This window comes from Panthera pardus, unplaced genomic scaffold (genome assembly GCF_024362965.1).
Source record: "Panthera pardus isolate Hobbes unplaced genomic scaffold, ASM2436296v1 HiC_scaffold_11, whole genome shotgun sequence".
NCBI lineage: Eukaryota > Metazoa > Chordata > Mammalia > Carnivora > Felidae > Panthera > Panthera pardus.
In genome coordinates this window covers 5,424,983-5,442,413 of record NW_026526666.1, presented here as the reverse complement: position 1 = coordinate 5,442,413, position 17,431 = coordinate 5,424,983, and the positions used below count along the sequence as shown (strand labels likewise).

Here is a 17,431-nt window from a genome sequence, read left to right as displayed (position 1 = left end):
AAATAATAAAGAATTGTATAAAAACATCTGTCATTCTACACAAATAGTTTTGCAAAAGTTTCCATGGGGTCACCATTAAAGTTCTGTGATAATTTCAAGCCAACAATAAAACACATGGATCAATAAGCAGGGCCCAGACGTGTACCAAGCCCAGTTCTTACCAAAAAATTCTTACAAAAACATCTGGCTGTTTTAAATGCCTTAGAAAATGCAAGCTGTTGTTTGGGGAGCAAACTTTTTCTCTTGAAAACACTGGATGGTGACATAATACTTGCTTTGGAAATCTACCGTTTGGCCCTTAGGTACCACGGATCTCTGGTGTGAGCTGAAATACATTTGTAGGCAGAAAATGTTTGTGAGCATAGGGGTGATTCAGAGGTTGGAATGGCGCTCGGAGGAAAAGAGCAAAATCACAGTAAACACAAGATCACTTTACCAAGATGTCCACCTGCAGAAAAGTGAGTACAAGTTGCTTTGGCTTCACCAATGCTACCTACCACAAATAACGGGAAAGAAAAATGTAATGGCTCCTACTTTTTTTCTCCATTCCTGGAAGCTGGTCGTGCAAAGGAACGTGTCCTTACCTGCCTGCTTTGGTGATGATCATCTCAGTTCCAATGTCATGGAACCGCTTCCATAGGTCAGCACATTGCAGCTCCACCTGAATCTCTTCCATGGAAGACATGGCGGCAGGCACAGGGCCTGCAGCACCAGGGCCCAGGTCAGTGTGAGTGTCAAAGGAGCAGGAAGTCCGCTCAGTGAGCACCTCAGAGTCTGAACCGGTGCTCTGCTCGGAATCTGCAAAATAAACAAGCAAGTCTTAGGTGAGAAACTTCAGAGCTACTCCCCGCCCATCACCCTAAAAGATGGGAGGTTGGATGGGGGGCATGGAGTGGGGGGTGGGGGGGCCTGAACAAAAGGAGACTTAAAGCTGGGAAGCTCCAGAGCACAGCACTCGGCGTATTTTATTATTTTTTTTTATGGTTTGTTTTTGTGATTTACGACCATCTTTTAGGTTTCGTGTTTCCAACATGACATCTGGCATTTTAGTAAGTTTTAGCAACAGCTGAAGAAAACTAGTCCACAACAGGCAATGTAAAGAGTACCAATGACAGCATGGTGAAGGCACTGAAGCCAAACTGGGACAACGTAATACATAAATGCCAAATTAAAAAATAATAATAATAATAATTAGAGACCACACAGCTCCAAATCTAGACAATTTCACTTGGAGGGGGGTGTTCAATGCCAACAGTAACGTGTTCTTTAATTTCATACCACTCGGCATCATTGCCCACCAGTCAGTTATTTTTAAACACAGCATTTTTTCCTCTTATTTATATATCTTGGTCATCAAAAGTAAAAGTTTTTTGAGGCTTTTAGAAGTACTTGGTCATATATTTGAGTAAATGGTTTTTCCTAAGAGTCCAATCAGGCCATTTTGAATGAAAAATGAAAAAAAAAAAAAAAGTCTGTTGTAAGGCAAGGATATAAGCATATGGAAAAAGTTACCCAAGAAGGCGGTGGAAACAAAGGGAATAAATGAGTTCAGGAGACACCTTGATTGGTTTCTGAAGTATGAGCAGAGGGGAGGGGTGATCCAAACAGGAAGGTAGGATTGAGAGCAACCAAATAAAAAGCTGGCATGCTGTGCCAGATGGTCCTTTCTTCCTGTGTCTTCTGTACTCAACGAAGGGGCTGGGGGCGGGTGGGAGGGGGTGGGGGGGCATGAAGACTGATGGAGAAGGCTGGAGTCAGATTTACCAGGGAATTTCCTACAATTTTAAAAGCTTTAAAGGCCCAATGCCAAGAAGCTTGTCTCCTAAGACTTTCCAAACTCAGATGGTGCAATCTCCTTAGGTCAAATACTGCAAGCTAAGCCTGGGAACCTCTTTCTCCAACCCACCCTTACCATCTAGGATTCTGACTGCTTCCCCTGTAAATAAATACATACATGAGTAGAGGCCGGAAACAGCAGTGTCTTAGGCTGACAACTGACTGTTCATTGATGTCAAAGGTCAAGGCCTCCTGGGCATCAGTCCTCAACGTGAGCAGGATGAAGAAAGACGGGACAGAAAGTCAGACCATCTTGTGGCCATCCTCACTTACCCGTAGCAGGTTTCTAGGCCTGTGAAAACCCCTCCCACGAGACCTTCCCTTTTCTTTCCTTCTAGCCCTGGTGTGTTCCTCTCTCACACCCAGGCACCACTCCTGGCAAGAGTCTCCCATAGCACTGCTGGCACCCATAGGGAGCAAAGTGCCATTTCTCTCCATCCTCCTCAGTTCATCACCCTTCACTTCTGAAGACATTCAGGGAACTGCAGAACTGAACCAAGCTCTGGCCACAGGTAAGTCTGCCCCAAAACTAGTTTACCTCTCATCACTCACTAGTAAAGTCACCATCTTCACGAGAAGAGAGAGAAAAAAAAAAGTTTTATATCTAGGTTTTGTGTGCCTAAGCACATAATGTTATACTTGGAGCCACACAGGGGCTAATTTTGGTCCCCTTCAAGCACAGAAAAATGGAGCTTCTTGTCTAAGATGAGAGCCGCTGCTGAGTGACAAATCTCTGTCCCAGCCTGTTTCTATATGCCTTTCCGCTGCAGAGCCGTGGCATGGTCTCACACACGTGGCCACACATGGTAATTCAGATCCCCTGAGGCACAGATTCCCACATCCCACTGTTTCTGTGATAAGCCAAGAGCTCCTCACTTATCACAAGTATTGTGAACTTTAAAAAAACTTCTCAAAGCAAGAATTAAAAAACAAACAAAAAAAAGTCTTGTCCTACCTTTGGGAACAAAGGGGTATGAAATCCCCCTTACCACAATGTGCAAAAATTATGAAAAGGTGGGGAGGTTTTGGACGTGTGATTTCTCTAATGAGTGTTTAGGAAGAGGGAGGGGAGGGAAAAAGATCACTGCATTAAATGATAACTTTTTAATGACGACAATGGGGTCTGGGATTGGAATGGGGACTATGGCTGGAGAATTAGGAAACCAGAGATTCTGCTCTTATCTCCCTATGTCATCTGGAATAAAATGGGAGCTCAAAGTGTAACATTAAACGCACTAATGAGTCACCTTGAACAAGTCACTTAACTACAATGGACCTATTTCCTTATCATGTATTTAGAAGGACTGAGCTGAAAATTTCATAATCTCTTCACCCTCTAATGACTTAAAGAATGTCAGAATCTCTTCTAATGTAACTTTCAGTGATAACTCAGGCAACCTCAATTAGAAGCATAAAATGAAAACTGCTTGGGCAAGACAAGTGGAATGAGGAAAAAGGCTAGGGGCTCAGATTATCACAGAAGTTAAAAAATTCAGTGGGTACTCTGTTTATAGTTTCAATCAAATCAATCAATAAGCACCTATCAGCATGTGGCCCTATATGAGGTACCATGTAGATAATTTGAAACAGAATCCCAGACCTTGAGAAGTTTCCCAGTTAGTGTTGATTAATTATGTGTTTATTGGGTGCTTACTATGTGCCTGGCACTGTGCTAGATTCTGGAAAATACCAAAGTACGGAGTGGGGCTCCTCCTAAAGGTATTTACAGTACAAGTGGAAACTGAGCGTATTCACAAACAGAGACCAAGAGACCAAGAGACCAAGGTAGTATTTACCACCACGCAGTTTTCCACACCATTACGTACTGCTTTGATGTCTCCTAGGAATCCAGAAAAGAGAGGGATTTGCTAGGGCTAGAACAGCCCTGGGAAACTCATGCTTACTAGAAAAGAAATGGACAAGATGTGGAGGCATAGGCAGTATATGCCCATGAGGAGCATTTTCAGATACATTTATTTGTTTCCTGGAAATACTTTGTGTTCCTGAATTCTCACTCACTCACAAAATAGAGCCCAAGTGACTTTTATATACAGAATGGAGGCACCAGCTCACATTTTCAATAACATAAATTAAGCTACCCTATAATACTCTTAAAATAGGAAACTCGGAGTCAAGATCAACACCTTACGTAAAAATAAAATTTAATCCTTTGGAAAATACTTTGCTAAATCATAGCTATATAAAATCTTTAGGCTAACCAGATCAGTTACTTTAGCTATTAATCAGAATGTATACTCAAGTTAACTAAATCATGATTATAAGAAATGCAGAACAGGTTATTTCAATCAAATAGGGTCATGTATTCAAAAATACAATCAGAAAACACCTCTGTGTTTTCAAGCTTTTTTTTTTTTTTTAATACTCGGCAATTTGTGACTTCCTGCCTTCAAAAAATAACCATTAGGAATGCGTTTGCATGACCTGGAAAGACTTCTTGGCCGTCAGATGTTTGTTGTGGATAGTATTTTAACAAGGGAAGTTTCAGCCAATCAGGAACATAAATGATAATGTTATACCTGATTAAGGAAGCTAAAACAGTCTTTGGGAAATTTCATGGAGCCAGTTACAAGTCACTGGAGAACATCATCTGATTCATATAGTCAAACTAACATTATCTATTATCATCCAAAAAAATTCCCTGAAAAAGAGATTCTAACCATCAGCTCATAGTGTCACTTGCTTTCTCCTCTGACCTGCTTCATGTTGATAAAATGGACATTGTAACACTAAGTTCTCATAACAAGTTGAGTTTAGGGAAACAAATCGCAAGAGGCTCTTGATAGAGAACGAACTGTGGGTTGAAAGAAGAAGGTGGGTGGGAGATGGGCTAGATGGGTGATAGGTACTAAGGAGAGCACTTGTTGAATCACAGAATTCAACTCCTGAAACCAATACTGCACTGTATGTTAACTAAAATTTAAATTAAAAAAATAAATAAATAAAAATAAAAGTTTTCAGAAAAGAAAGAAAGAAAGAAAGAAAAAGAAAATTGAGTTTAACTTACAACAAGTTCAATTCTCAATTCATGCAAAATAATAGCAATAATAAAATAGTTTCTTAATTTACATTTTACACATTATTTAATACATCCTTCCATTTGATGAGGTAGAAATGGCTTATTCTTATGCCCATTATATAGATGGGGGAATTGAGACTAAGAAAAATTAAAATGAACATAGCCTAGAAAGGAGGTCTTCTGCCTTCTGATCCAATGACCAGTTCTCTCCCAAGATATTAGGTTGAACCCCGGCCAAAACAGCCAGCGATTCTGTAACAACCCTCAACTATTGTAACCATCCTTACAAATGAAATGGCTTAATATGTTTGATCCTAGCAAGTCACATGACTATTCTGACCCTCATATTCCTTAATCGTTTTAGCACAGCACATGCACATTTAATTAGAGGTGCTACAAAGTCCCTTTTAAGTCTAATGAATCATGGATGGATTAGTAGTGCAGCTTAAAGACCACCAGGTCAAACAACAGCAACTCAACCATGATAAGTTGAGTTGATTGACATATGTAGAAAATGCCTCACTCATGTGCATTTTGACTTAATATCAAAACCAGACATTATTAAAACATATTTCACAATCTTCCAGGTGATTTTCATCTCCACTTAACTAATAATTTGGGGGAACAATTCATTAGTACAATGAACAGAGCACATTTATTCCTGGGGCTCCACTACTTACCATGAGTGGGGTCTTGGAAAGTCACTTCATTTCAGGGAGGCTCCGTTTCCTTATCTTTACTATTCACTTACCTTTATCTGTTACTATTTCCTTATTTTTACTATTAGGAGCTGGCGGGAGATACCCTCCTGCTTATAAAATTATATTTATATCCTTATTATAAAACCGAAATTAATGATTCTATTGATAACAATGCCAGTGACTTTGGACAGTGAGATGAATATAAGCCCACAAGAACTATCCCACCAAAGAGTTAACGGTCAACATCTATTGCACATTTACTATGCATCTGGTGCTCTGCTAAGACTTTATATAACAAATTTAATGAAACAAATCTAAAAGCTATTATTATTATCTCCATCTTATATATTATTGACACCAAAATCCAGATCACATCAGCTCTATTTTCTAAGGATTTCAGGCATATGAGTCTATATTTAATTCTGCTTTTATTTCACCAAACATTTCTGCTTTGCATAGATCAGGTTATATATTAATGGACCAAGACAGATAAGCTCCGAAGGAGCTCACAATCTGATGCGAAGGACACACAAACTGTTAAAGACTGACTGATAGGCAGCCCAACAAATATGGGAGTAAGGAATCCAGGAGCTTTGAAAAGCAAGCAAATGGTTTATATACACAATGGAGTACTATGTGGCAATGAGAAAGAATGAAATATGGCCTTTTGTAGCAAAGTGGATGGAACTGGAGAGTGTGATGCTAAGTGAAATAAGCCATACAGAGAAAGATAGATACCATATGGTTTCACTCTTATGTGGATCCTGAGAAACTTAACAGAAACCCATGGGGGAGGGAAGGAAAAAAAAAAAAAAGAGGTTAGAGTGGGAGAGAGCCAAAGCATAAGAGACTCTTAAAAACTGAGGACAAACTGAGGGTTGATGGGGGGTGGGAGGGAGGCGAGGGTGGGTGATGGGTATTGAAGAGGGCATCTTTTGGGATGAGCACTGGGTGTTGTATGGAAACCAATTTGACAATAAATTTCACATATTAAAAAAAAAAGAAAAAAGAAAAAAGAAAACATACTTGTATCTCTAAAAAAAAAAAAAAAGAAAAGCAAGCAAGTCAATAATTTAGGATCAAAAAGACTTCACAAGGTGATATTTGAGAATAGACTTGAAATATAAGTTCAATATAAGCACACAAAGAAACCATGGAGATGGAATTTAAGGTAGGTGGAATAGCACGAGTAAGGACTCGTCATTTTTGGAGAATTACAAGCACACTGATATGGCCAGAGCTTAAAATACATAAGAGAAGAGGGGAGGTGAGATAAGAGATAAAGGTGGAAAGTCAGGCTCAACTCAAACTCAAATAAATGACTATTTAACATTTACTATGTGCCAGTCACTCTTCTAGATTCTTGACACATCAGGGGAAAAAAATCTCTGGCCACACGGAGTTTATATTCCAGAAGAAACTTGGGTGTCATAATATGGAGCTTAGACTTTGTTTTCTTTATTCCAAAGTCTTCTTTCAAATGAAAGTGATGATCTCTGTCTCCCCTTCCAGATTATGAATTCTACAAGCTGAGTTTAATGCTTTGCTACATCTTCTATATGAATGAGGTAGAATAGCCTGTTTTCATGGTGGAAGATGGGTCACAGAAGACTGCTGTAAGTCAGATAAGAGATCCAGAATGTTCTGAGATTAGATGTACAGTGCCACTTCCATAAGCCTGGACTTCAGCTATCATATTTTACTCCAAAGAAGAAAATAGTTTGAAACAAAGGAGAAAGACACAACCCAGATGATAATCAAACAATCATTTTTTTTCTGCCAATAAGTGGGACACGACTACATTGAGTGGTACATCCTATCTGATATTGGTGGGGCAGCCACTCCTTGGTCTATTTCCTAAATCCTGAAGTCTCCAAAACCAAGACTCCCACAGCCATCCAAGGGTTCTCATTCATTCATACCAGGACAGGCAGCACTCACTGTACCATGCTCAAGTAAATTCTTATTTCTAGAGGACTTGTGCCGTTGAAGTTGGTTCTGCGATGTCAGATTTTATCAGGTAGCTTAGCAAAATCTGGTGACGAAATTTTTCACAGAGTAATTCTAAATATGGCAGAAGCAGAGCATTTGGCACTGACCCGAGTACGGACTGACCCCAAATTTGATACCCAGTCCAGAGCTTCAAGGGAATGAACTATAACCCAGGTTGGATTAAACTAAAATTATGATGATAGCAAACACTCAAACAAGCCTGTTAGATGACTTTAGTGATGGAATGAAGTCTCTGAGCTCTCCATGCCCTCCAAGTTCTATTTGGGAAAAGGAGGAGGTAACCTGAAGCCTGCGATTCCCATGCCAATAAGCCAATTAAGGAGACCAAAAGCACATTATCTCTCAGCTGCCTAAAGCACTCTCCACCTGACAACCAGCATCTCACCCAGTGGTACACAGAACTAGAGGCAAGGACCCAAAGTCATCCCTGAGAACTCAGTCTTTTAAAGAGGCTTTGCAAAGAAGTGGCAGCAGTGACTTTTATATTTATTTCTTTGATCAGACGAAGGCTCAATGTCATTAAAGGTTCAGCCTCTAATGCTCCAGCGTACTTTGAAGGTGGGCGCAAAAAGGGAAGAGGTTATAAGCACTACACAGACACTTCCCATGCAATCTTCGTAGAAAACTCTATGAAGTAAGCAATACTGTTGCCACTTTACAAATGAGGAAACTGAGGCTTGGCAAGATTGAGAGACACACATTATATAATAGGTGTCATCGTGGGATTTGAGTTAGACTGACACTAGAGTTGACATTCTGTCCACCGTATAAGATTTCCCCATTTTCAGAATGAGGCCTACAGAGCCAGGTGCTGCTCACGCTGAACTTGGAAATGCGGAGCTAATGTTCAGGCTGCTCAGTCAGAAGACAACTCGATGGAAACTAAGACATTGTCAGTTCTCTCGGGAGAGGAGAAAATTCAAGCCAAAGTCAGACAGGAATTTTCCTTTCTCAGTAGTGGGACAGTTGCATTCAGGAATATTTGAGGTGTCTGCCCCAACTTAACATTATTTAATAAGTTTAAGTACAAGCACACAAGGCCCCTTTTTGTTGTATTTCACTTCCTGTCCCCAGTACCCACCCTGGGGAAAACATCCAAAGGTGAAAGTTCACTGAAGATCACTGTCAATGTCAAGTCACTTTCGTTCTGGCCTAGACCATAAACAAAACAACATTAGGAGGTACTTGGAAAATGTTTGGACTTTGAGAAATATGTAATGACAGTATTGACAGACAAGAAAAAAGCAGCTGAGGGAGTTCCTACTTGTGCAGAATTTGGTTAATTTAGGCTTAACTCAGGTCATAGTTCACAGCCCAAAAGTTTTGATAATCCTAAATGGATATCTGTATTTGAGGAGAATTCATCTGGTAGGTAACAATGTATGTGAAAGCATTTATAAACAACAAAGTATCAAATTAACATATAAGATTAGATGCCAATGAGCAAGTTAATCAGGAAGACCAAGAAAAAATAAAGACAAATATGGGTCTTGGATTTTCCAGAAGAGTCCTAATTCCAAATATTTTATTTAATTCTTCCTACAGAATTAAAAATTTTCAGATTGGCTTTTGGTTCACAAAATATTCCCAATGGAAAGCCCAGAAAACGCATGAGAGAAATAATAAAAAACTGGTTACAAGCCACATGGCAATATTCAGTCTAAATACCTCTTCTACCAGAGGTCCTCCAAAAGTTGATCCTAATTGACTGGGTGGTCTTCAAGATTTACCAGTCAATTTTGGGCCAGCAGCTGTCAACACAGGCCCTGCCTTGAGGCTCTTGGCATTTTTTTTTTCTGAGTGAAGTAACACATCAGCTCATCCTCAAGCCAATGCTTGTTTGCTGTTTGCAACCACAACTACTTTGAACCTCCCACCACCACCCTGGCCACTGCCATAGCACCATCAGACATCTGTCATAGTGGTCTTTACATTTCCATGAAATGAGAAGGAGGCCTTCCCCCAAAGGCCCTAGAAGAAGGCCCTTGCCTTCTACCTTGTTAGGATATTCCCCCTGAGCACCAGTAAGTAAACAAATTCATGCTAATACACTAACAGGGAAGGACTAAGCAGCCAATTTGCAAGCAGTAAGTATAATTTAGCTCTGACTTCCAGAAACAGTGCCCTTGGAGATGGCAATTTCAAACACGTAAGTAGGTTAGACATTTGTGGACAGCCAGGAAGATGAAATTCCCTTCAAATTATACACAAGAGACCACCAGCTACACTAAGTTGAAAACCCAATGTATCATGCCAAACATACAGAACCATCCTGTTTAATGAATATAAGAGAGCTACACGGCCAGCAAGTATGTAACAATCTCCCCAATAATCTTCTAAATCCATCCATTCAATAAATCATTTATTTATTCAGTAAATAATTACTTATTAACTAGCTTGGACCTAGCAATGTGCTAGGTACTAAGAGGGGGCACAAAATTGACTAAGATATGATCTATGTTTTCAGGAACTTACAAAATCACTTAGGAGACAGGACAGCACAATAAACAATCCAATAAAAGTAGAACAGTCAAAATCCAATAGGGCACACAGCACATTGGGGATTGGAATGTGGATTTCAAAAGACTGAGTTCTAAAGTTCACCTCTTCCTTTCTAACGGTCTAATCTTGAACAAGTCACTTAACCTCTTGAAGCCTTAGTTTTATCATTTGTGATACACTAGGTACTGTATCACAGTAGTAATACCTACTATGTGAAAGTTTTATGAATCACTAACCAAGTATGTATGTATGTTTATGTAAATACCTTATCAATAGTAAAGGAGATAGATAAATGTTAACTTTCATGCACTACATCGAAGAGTAGTTTCAACAAAATGCTCTGGAAGTTTAGAGGTGAGAAGAACCCCTTCTAGCCCAGTGGTCTTTTTTTTCCTGGCCTAATGAAAAGATGTCTGCAAGATAAGAAAGGAGGAGAAGGATCTTCCAGGAAAAGGGAAGCATGGCAGTAACGTCTCCCAGACAGCTTAGAAAACGGCAAGTGATTCAGACCACATCTGCTTTAGAACTTGTATCCTCAGCACCTGGGACAGTGCCTGGCACCTACTAGGCACTCAAAAAATGTTGGTTTTTATTGAATAAAGGAATAGATGAAATGTTGTATGTTTAGCAAGGCAAGTGACAGTAGACGGAAGGTGAGATGAAGAATCTCGAATGCTATTCATTTCCTCATCTTCTTCAGGAGACCAATATATCTCTGATAATGAGGTGTCCTCATTAAATGCCATGCTCCCAGTGAAATCCCAACAGGGTCACCTCTACATAGAACCTAAACTATTGGAACCCCACCCACTTTTCCTTCCATGACTGAGTTGTGTTGAACTGATTGACAAGGTCTGACCTGAAGCCCGTGAGAGCCTGTGCTAACAGCTCAGAGCCTGGAGCTTGCTTCAGATTCTGTGTCTCCTTCTCTCTGCTCCTCCCCTGCTCATGCTCTGTCTCTTGCTCTCTCAAATAAATAAACATTAAAATTTTTCAAAAAAAACCCCAGAATCACATAGACCCAGATGTATGACTTTGAGCAAGCGACTTAACCTTTCTAGGCCAATTTCCTCATCTAAAATAGAGGTGCCAATAACTCTCAGTAAAGCTTCTGGCACACAGCAGGAGTATATTAAATGTTAGTTCCTTCCATCATTTGGGAAGGGGAGTGACCACAAGGGTTAGATCTTTCCCCAATTATTCCCTGTCCATATCTGAGAGAGAGAAAGAAGATTTGTATTCTCTCAAATGGAGAAAAGCAAATCCTAATAAAGAAAATGTAAAATGTGAAACAGGAAAAGATCACATGGTGAAGAAAGTAATTCAGGGCCTGGAGCAGAAACTACCAAAACTGAATAGTGTTAGAAGACATGATGGAAAAGCAGAAGGAAGGAAGGCAAAGAAACAGTGAAAATATCAGCGAAGAAAGTGTGCTTTTGTGTGGGTCTGCTTGTGTGATGCCCTCCTGGTCCACAATGGCTGCCACGCTGTAGAAAAGGGAAATGACCAGAATCTGAAAGAAGAGACAACAGGGAATACCACGGGGCAAAGATGTATGCTGGACCCTCAGTAAGGAAATGGGGCTGGAGAAGCAAACTCTAGCCTTGAGCAGAGAAGCAGAAAGGTCAACCTTGGCTAGAGAAGCAGTCCAAGGGCACTGTTCCATGAGAAGGGGAAAACACAAGAAAGAGCAGGGAAGCTGCAGCGTACCTTGACTCCAAAGTAACACCCTTGTCAAGAGCACTCTCCCTCTGTCTCAGGATAAGGAAAATACACACAGAGGAGGTAGAAAAGATCTAGAGCCTGAGGGAGTCTCCCAGGGAGCATAAGGATGAGGTCTGAGAGCTGTGCCCTACAACCCTATCACTGAGACTCAGCCAAGGTAACCTGCACAGAAATACCAGAGAAAAGAAAAGGACCGGTGTCTTACTCCAAAGCTTGAACTCATCCACCGGGCCACACGATCTTCAGAAATCCTAAAGCCAAATGCCTTGACAAGAGAAAAGAATCCACTTTTGGGCTGCAGGGCAAGTGCTGAGGGGGAAAGGAGCACCGTGGATTAATCATGTTCACAACAGCGTCTTTATATTTACAACTCACCAACCCCAGCTGGAGATGCTTACAACACTTGGAATCCCATCCTCCCATCCCAAGTCCCCGGAGCCCTCCAGGAAAAGCCCCCCTCTTGTCTTCTCTGGTCTTCTTTTCTCCCTCCAAAGCCCTCTCCAGAAGAGAATGAGTTGTCAAAGGATGCTCACCCCAGGCAGATTTCTGGTGACGGTGAGAAGAGGGTGGGGCAAGGTAAGAGATTGCCTAACACTGTCCTCTGCGTAACGGCTGATTTGGGAATCCCAAAGTCAACATGTTATTCCTAACTCCATTACTGACTCCTTTAGTCACCTTGCCCAGATCACTGAACTCCACTCGTTCCTCAGCCAACACCTTGGCTACATACAGCATGCCTCTGCTCTCCCCCAGGCCTACCTACCTCGGTCAGAATGACTCTTGAAGAGACAGTGTCCTCCAAGTATGTCAGCAATTCAGAATCTGACAGCTTCTAAAATAGCTGGTGTGTCGCCGGGTGCCTGTTGCTTTCTGAAAGAGTGGTGGTGTCGTCGAGGCAGCGGGATTTCCTTGCCAAAGTTGCTCCTGCCCTCCTCCCCATAAGGCTCTGCAGGGCCTCTCTCTGTCCCAGCCCAGGAGGGCCTGGAGCCCAGGGGCCGTGGCATTTAAGCCGTCAGAGCTCCCACTGCAAAGCCCGTGGGGGTGCCAGTTCAGCATCTGTCATGATGACCCAGCCTGAACTGTATTTAGAAGCTTCGGACATGGCACCGTGTCCCGACCCATCTCAGAGTGACAGGAGATTTCCTGAGCACCTGGGTCTGTGATTCCCTCCAGGGAATGGGGGTCAAAATGACTTTCCTAATGGCCTGTTTCCTCCTCAGGAGGGTACCCTTCTGATGGAGGTCTGTCTCAGAGACCCAACCTCCATCAATGCTATTAAATCATGCTATTTTAAAAATCCAGACTTCTTACGAAGTTTGTAAGCCATGTTAGAGAAAAGAGAGAATGAAAAAATCTTTCAGAAAAGGGGTTTAGTGCTCTGTCCGTGGACTATTCTTACAAAGATAAATTTCCCTGGAATTACATCTTGGGAGTGCACAGAATCTACCAGATATTGTCAGGGAACAGGGAAAGCCTGACTAGCACCCTTGACTTCTTGGGGGACAGTACATAATAATTCATTTCAGCTTCTTGGCAGCCTCTATGTCTGTCTTGAAAGTAGCTTACTGGAGTCCAAAAAAAATTGTAAGTTATTCCCGTTCAGTGGTTAAAAGAAACAAACAAACAAAAAACAACTCTTTTATTTACACTTCAGTGTAATCCCCACCCACACAGGCAGACTGATAATTGTGTAACACTAACAGAGCGGGCTGTCCGTTCTGAGGGTTACTGCACACGGAGCGGGTCTAGTCCTCAACTCTGCTAGAGCACAGGAGAAAGAAAGGCTTCTTCCCTATCGACCCTCAACTCTCTGCACCAGTGTCCCTGACCAGAGTCCCATGGAGCTACCCTGTCATTTAAAAGGCATCAGTGTTTGGCCTCTCCCCATTTCTGGGCAAGTACCCAACACTCAGAGAATGTGGTTTTAGGATCATGGCATCTAATCCATTCAAGGATTATTTTCCCCCCTACTGCTCAGATGGGTGTGTTAATCATCACCTCCCTTTGTTCTGTAATAAATTCAGCCCCGGCTAATTCCAAGCCTCTATGCATCACTGGAGTTTAAAGATGGCGTTTTGACAGGTCAGATACTTAGAATCAATAGACCACCAACCAGTCAAAAATCCTAAGTAGTTTTAGAAACATGTGGAAGTAATTTTTTTCCCAGAATTCACAAGTCTGGAGGATGAGATCTTACTGATGGCGTGTGGGCCGTTGTATATATTAAAATATTACTTTATATAGTATATTCTACATGTAATCAAAATTGATTTAACAGTGAAGGCAGATTTTCCTTGTTATACCAAATATTACATGTGTTATCAGATACAAATTACAATGGAGTAACACTACACAACATCTTTAAAAGAACCAATAAAAAACTAAGATAAAATTATAAGTGAATGTGGGGGTGCCGGGCTAGCTCAGTTGGTAGAGCATGAAACTCTTGATCTTGGGGTTGTGAGTTCAAGGCCAATGTTGGGCATAGAGCTTCCTTGAATATATATATATGTGTGTGTGTGTGTGTGTGTGTGTGTGTGTGTGTGTGTATGAACGTGCAATGACTACAGATGTAAAATACAAATGTTATCAGCTAGGGAACTTCGTAGAAATCAGAATATTTTGTGTGTCACTGGATGTATACCTACGTTTTAATTATAACCGTCTCAGCTGCATGTAGTGAATCCTTCTGTAAAGAAAAAACTTTCGTAAAATATTAATTTCTAATTTTTTCAATGAAGAAGATATTAACCTAATGTCAGTGGATGGGCTTTCGTGGTTTATCTGACCTAAAGTTGTGTCAAATTTGTAAGTGCTTGAGTTTGTCTAGGAAGGGAATGTAGGGTATTTATGGGATTCTCAAAGCAATCTATGACTTTAACAGGACAAGGGCCACTGGTTTGATAGGCTTTCTGCAAGTGGGGAAAACATCCATTTTCTAAGCTCTTCTGCTACAATGTAAAGCACGTCTTCTTAACCAGATATTTCCAACAGGAAAAATATTCAAAAGAATACAACCCAGAACAGTAGCGATGCATCTTCACAAAAACACATTCTTTGTCCCCCTTATAAAGACAAAGTGGCCGTGTTTGTCTGTGAGTGTTACACTTTCTCTGTACGATTCCTTTTTTCTCGAATAACTGTATTTTAACCACATATACAGGTATGTATAACTTTTTTCAATTATAGCACAATCAAATCATTTGCCGGCATTAGGGGGATTAAAAATTATCTTTAAGAAGGGGCGCCTGGGCGGCTCAGTCAGTTGAGCACCCAAGTCTTGATTTCGGCTCAGGTCATGATCCCAGGTCTGTGGGACTGAGCCCCAGTCGGGCTCCCTGCTCCTTAGGATTCTCCCGCTCCCTCCCTCTGCCCCTCTCCTCCACTCTCTCTCTCTCAAATGGAAAAATGTATGTATATCTTTAAGTGAATGTTAATGGGGCTTTTTCTTCAGCCTTGCCACCTCTACTCATCCATACTCCCTTGCTCCCCTTCCCCCTGCCCCTCAGAAAACCCTCAGTGACACAGAAGCCCGGGCTCACTGGGCTGTTTCTCCTCGCGTGTGCTAAACCACAGGAAGGTTGCTACTGTGGGACACACAATCTGGCCCCCTGCCCAGGGATGGGCTCCAGGTCGGTGGTTCCCGCACCTCAGAAAAAACCCTCCTCCCAGCCCTCACCCCCTGCCCCTCGCCCTGTGGCCCTGTGTCCCCTAGGGCAGGGCCTACATCTGGCCCTGGAGCCCAGAGGCAGCTCCTCCGGGAAGGCAAGTAGGTGACGCTGCCCGCCCGCCGCAGGACTGCCAAGGCTCCCTAAAGGCCACGGCAACCGAGCCTGCCCACGAGAACATTCTGGTGAGCTCAGTTTGTTTGCTCCTGAGAACCTCCGCGCCCTCACGGTCTATTTTTACCATGCCGTGACGCTGAAGTCTCCGCTGCCACAGAAGTGAATGATAAATAAACTCTCCATTATCTATCATTATGTGGTGAAAGGAGCCCTGGGTCCAGAACCAGAAGGCAGGAGTGTGAGCCCTGGGTCTGACCTTGGTCTGACCTTGTGGAAGCCATTTCATCCCGCTGAGTCTCAGCTGAGGCATCTGGGCTGGGGAGAGTGGATAAGGAACCCTACCGCTTACCGCACGCGCGGTGTCCTCGGCAGGGTCAAATAATGTAGACGAAAGCACTTTATCAACTATAAAGTGCCTTCGAAATAGGAGTCATCAGCATGACACGTGATCATTTAACCCGCAGAGATTTCTCCCTATGCTCTAAACACCATGTTAAACCCGCACCTACTTTTCCACGCCCATTAAAGATAGGAAACTGAGGCTCAGAAGCAAAGAGGTGACGTGAGAAGGTCTGCTGGCTGGGAGCCTGCACTCTCTCCTCTCACTTCCCCACCCTCCCCTCCCCCAACCCCCTGCAAGTTGTGCACTTAACTTACTCTTGCTGAACAACTACTGCCTCGCTTTAAAACGGAGATGATAATCCTTGAGGCAAACGTCTAGACAAAATGCTCTCCCCAGCGTCTCATTCCATGCCCTGTGATTCTGCTAGATCTAAGCAAGGTCTCAGGGCACCTGCTGGTGGGGTGAGGACTAAGCACCCAGGTCTGCTAACCAATGGATCCCATTGTATCATGGCTGCCACGGCCCCCGAGCTACAACACCTGGCCAATGCCCCAGTGAGCACTCTGCGGCATGACAAGATCCCGAATAATCAATGAGAAATCACAGTACAGTCAGGGTCTCTCCCATGCTATGTGCATTTTACCATATTCCGACTCTCTGTTAATCCAAGTGTGTTGCCTCTTTTCACTGATCAAGAAAAATAGCCCATTCCCTAATGGCGGCAGGCAGGTAAATATCTGTAAGTGATCAGATTATAGTATATTCCAGGAGATCTGTTCCATCACACACCCCTTTACATGGAGATCACTGGGCTATAGGATAGCCAAATTGTTTTATTTTTTTTTAAATTTTTTAAAGTTTATTTATTTTGATAGAACACATGAGCAGGGGAGGGGCAGAGAGAGAGGGAGAGAGAGAATCCCAAGCGGGCTCCAGGCTCCCAGCACAGAGCCCGATGCAGGGCCTGAACCCACGAACCATGAGATCATAACCTGAGCTGAAACCAAGAGCCAGACATTTAACTGACTGAGCCACCCAGATGCCCCTTACAGCCAAACTGCTTTAGCCATTATCAGTGACAGGAGGCTTTGTTCACTCCAGTGGCAAAACGTTTTGTGGATTCCACGGGATTCCCAGACCTGCCACAGAACTGGTCTTCTGCTCCTTAGTGTGAAATGAAGGCCAGTCCCATGGAGACTTCAGGTTTTCCATAAAGCTACTCAGTTTCTCCAGGGTCCAAAATTCCTGTCTCTCTTCTCCCCGGGCTCCAGTGTAGCTCTGCTCTCAAAAGCATATCTCACTTCTGTGCCCCACTGAGTCACTGTTGTGGCCGGACTCAACAACGTTAACAGCTCTGCAGGGAAATGCCTAATGAAGGAGGCTGCTGTTGATTCTCATCCCTCAGAAGAACTTTCTGGAGCACGCTGCTTGTTGCCACAGAGGAAGTGACTTCTCTTTCTTCCAAAAAGACCCTTCTGTGGTCTGAGTT

The 17,431-nt window shown here is 42.5% G+C and overlaps 1 protein-coding gene across 3 annotated transcripts in view; it reads right to left on the bottom strand.

Annotated features, from left to right (window-relative positions):
- Positions 1-17,431, bottom strand: part of TBX15 (T-box transcription factor 15) — a 102,532-nt gene that overhangs the window by 45,552 nt on the left and 39,549 nt on the right. For 2 of the 3 annotated variants that reach the window (XM_053890687.1, XM_053890681.1), the window contains exon 2: positions 585-798. In XM_053890687.1, the coding sequence (XP_053746662.1) occupies positions 585-798 (214 nt within the window). Of the gene's footprint in view, positions 1-584; positions 799-12,577; positions 12,858-17,431 lie in introns of those variants that run through there. The other variant, XM_019458007.2, reaches the window with a different exon arrangement.